Below are 2,485 nucleotides of genomic sequence, written 5' to 3' on the forward strand. Positions count from 1 at the left end.
GAGGGGGGGGGGTGCGGGGGGGGGGGGGGTGGGGGTGTGAAATGGCCTCGAAGGCTCCCAGCCCCCCTGGAAGCGTCCGAGAGCGGAGAGACCCGCCCCGCAATAAGCCGAGCCGTCGGTGCTCCCGCTGCCCGGACTCTGAGGGCGCCGCGGGCCCGGGGAGGGGGGCACACACCCCCGCCCAGCCCGGGGGGCAGGCTGGGAGCATAACCAGGCGAGAGCGGCTCTAGCCCGGGCGCCGCACTTTGTTTGAGACGTGCAGCTTCCATCTGTTACCACATAAACACAGCTAACGGGATGCTTTATGCTCCAGCCCTTCAGGGGAGGGGAAGGCGGGAGGACAGGGGAGAGGTAAAAAATCCCCCCACCCCCAGCCTGTCCTCTGGCTAACCCCACGTCCCCCTCGCCTCCCTGGACGGGACCCCCTGCACCACACGGGGCGGAAGGCAGAGCTCAGCAGCCATCCTGGAGAGTTTATTTTAACTACCACCTCCTCTGCGCGGGACCAATCCATAGGCACAGCGCAGAGGGATCGGCCCAGCGCCCAGAGCGGGCAGAGCCCAGCTCCCGCCGGCTCGGTGCTCCGGCCCTTAGTGTGGGCAAGGGAAAGCTACGTCGGGGAAAGAGCCACCGTTCCCCAGAAGGGTCCTTAAGCCACGGAACACCTCCGTCCCTGTCTCCACAGAGCCGTCGGGCCCCCGCCAGGAGGGCCAGACTGGCCTAGCAGGCAGCCTCGCCAGTCGCCCAGTTCACAATTTTTATTTTCGGCTGGGTCTTGTGAGTTCCCACGTGGAAGCCGTTAACGACCTCTCGATAATGATCGTGACAAAGGCATTATTCAAATGAGGCAGGTAATTGCAACCAGAAGGCATCTCCTCCCCTTTCCTTTTGCTCCTTTTTTTTCGAAAGAGTAACTCTCGCATTACATCCCATCCTGATGATATTTCGCCAGGAATCACCCCGCACGTCGAACCACACACGCTCACGCCGGTACATCGCGGCCCGTGTCCTGCAGGATCGCCCCGGTGCACAGGCAGCTGATGCTCATCTTCGAGGGGTTTAAATTTGCGAGAGCCCGCAGCTCTGATCCAAGTAATGATAAAGCATTTCCCTCCGCAAATTAAGGAGTTCAGGATGCTGGGTGCGCTCGCCCTCTCAGATGGAGAGTTCCAGGGTGCGGTGTGGGGTTTTTTTTTTCCTGTGTTGTTTGTTTGTTTGGTTTAGTTTTTTGGGTTTTTTCCCTCCATGTTTTTTTGACTCACTGGGAGCCTGTTGTTTATTCACCAGCATTACGGTATCCTGTTAGCATTCCGACCAGGGGCTGCTCATAGATCTGACTCCGATGATTTCCTGGAGGAACATGTGGAAGCAATAGCGGGGTTGTGCACTCACCCGAGTTGAGGACGCGCTAGTGGAGGGCGTGCAAAGGGCCGGGAGCGCCGCCGGGAGCCCTGAGAGCCCAGGCAGGGCTACCTCAGCCCGGAGCGCGCGTCCTTGGGAGTTGGTTCTCCTTTCTGCCTCTGTTCTCTTCGGGGCATCTTCGTTTCAGAGGTTGAACTCTCCCTCGCTTAGGAAAGGAAAAAAAACCACTGGGTCCTGGCTCTTGACTTCGAGAACAAACTTTTGTTTAATACTAAATGGGAGAAAGAGGTGCGGGTGGTGGTGATGCTGGGGAAGGAAGGAAAAGGGAGAAGCCCCGACCCAGGGGCAGCTGGGGGCTCGTGCCCTGCCCAGAAGGCAGGCGGCGGGCAGGGACCCGCTCGGCTCCGCTCGGCTCCGTTCCTGGGGCTGCAGTGCCCCCTCTCCCGCGGCCGCCGCATCGCCGCGCCCCGCTCGCCGCGCTCCGCACGAAGCCTGCAGCGAAAGGGCGGCGGGGGCAGCTCCCCGGCAGCCCCTCGGCCACCCCTTATCGCCAGCGATAGCGACGGCCAACAAAGCAGAGATAGCCAGCGCTGGTTCCCCGGCGGGGATCAAAGCTCCGTCTGGAGCTGTTCAAACAGGACGGGCTCGGACGTGCTCTGCCCGCGCCTCCGCCGGCACCTCCGGCCCTGGCCGTGTCCCTGCCTTGGTTATTACTGGGCTCTGTTCGAGCAGGGCAAAGCGAAGGCAGAGACGAAGAGAATAGTGTTCTCGGTCCCGTCGGAGCTGCGGGTTTTGGGGAGGCTGACTCCTGGCGAAGGTTACCTTTCGTTGTGTCTTTCATTCATAAATGTTAGTGATTCGTCTCTCCCCCCGTCTCTCTGTGCCTCCTGGTCCTGGCTGGCTCACGGCCGTCCGTCCAGCTTTCTAGCCCGAACCCGAGCGCAGCGGTGTACAAAGGACACGAGGAAGTTGCGAATTCGTTTCCAAATCAAACTCCCCATCCGTAAACCCACACTGTAAGCGTGGACATCGAGCCCGGCGCCCGAGCCACTGTCCTGGAGGGTCTGAGGAGGGAAGACTCATTCATGAAATTTGGGAGCATTCTGAGTTTTCATGAAAGTTT

General features: G+C 60.4%; 1 protein-coding gene across 2 annotated transcripts in view; it reads left to right on the top strand.

Annotated features, from left to right (window-relative positions):
• Positions 1-403: 403 nt before the first annotated feature.
• Positions 404-2,485, top strand: part of PDGFRA (platelet derived growth factor receptor alpha) — a 36,621-nt gene continuing 34,539 nt past the window's right edge. Inside the window, exons 1-2 of one of the 2 annotated variants that reach the window (XM_031056556.1) lie at positions 404-851; positions 953-1,092. Coding sequence is in view for 1 of the 2 variants with exons in the window: in XM_031056517.1 (XP_030912377.1) it covers positions 843-851 (9 nt within the window). In the remaining variant the exon portion in view is untranslated. The remainder of the gene's footprint in view (positions 852-952; positions 1,093-2,485) is intronic. The other variant, XM_031056517.1, reaches the window with a different exon arrangement.

Source organism: Geospiza fortis, unplaced genomic scaffold (assembly GCF_000277835.1).
Source record: "Geospiza fortis unplaced genomic scaffold, GeoFor_1.0 scaffold40, whole genome shotgun sequence".
In the NCBI taxonomy this organism is placed as follows: Eukaryota; Metazoa; Chordata; class Aves; order Passeriformes; family Thraupidae; genus Geospiza; species Geospiza fortis.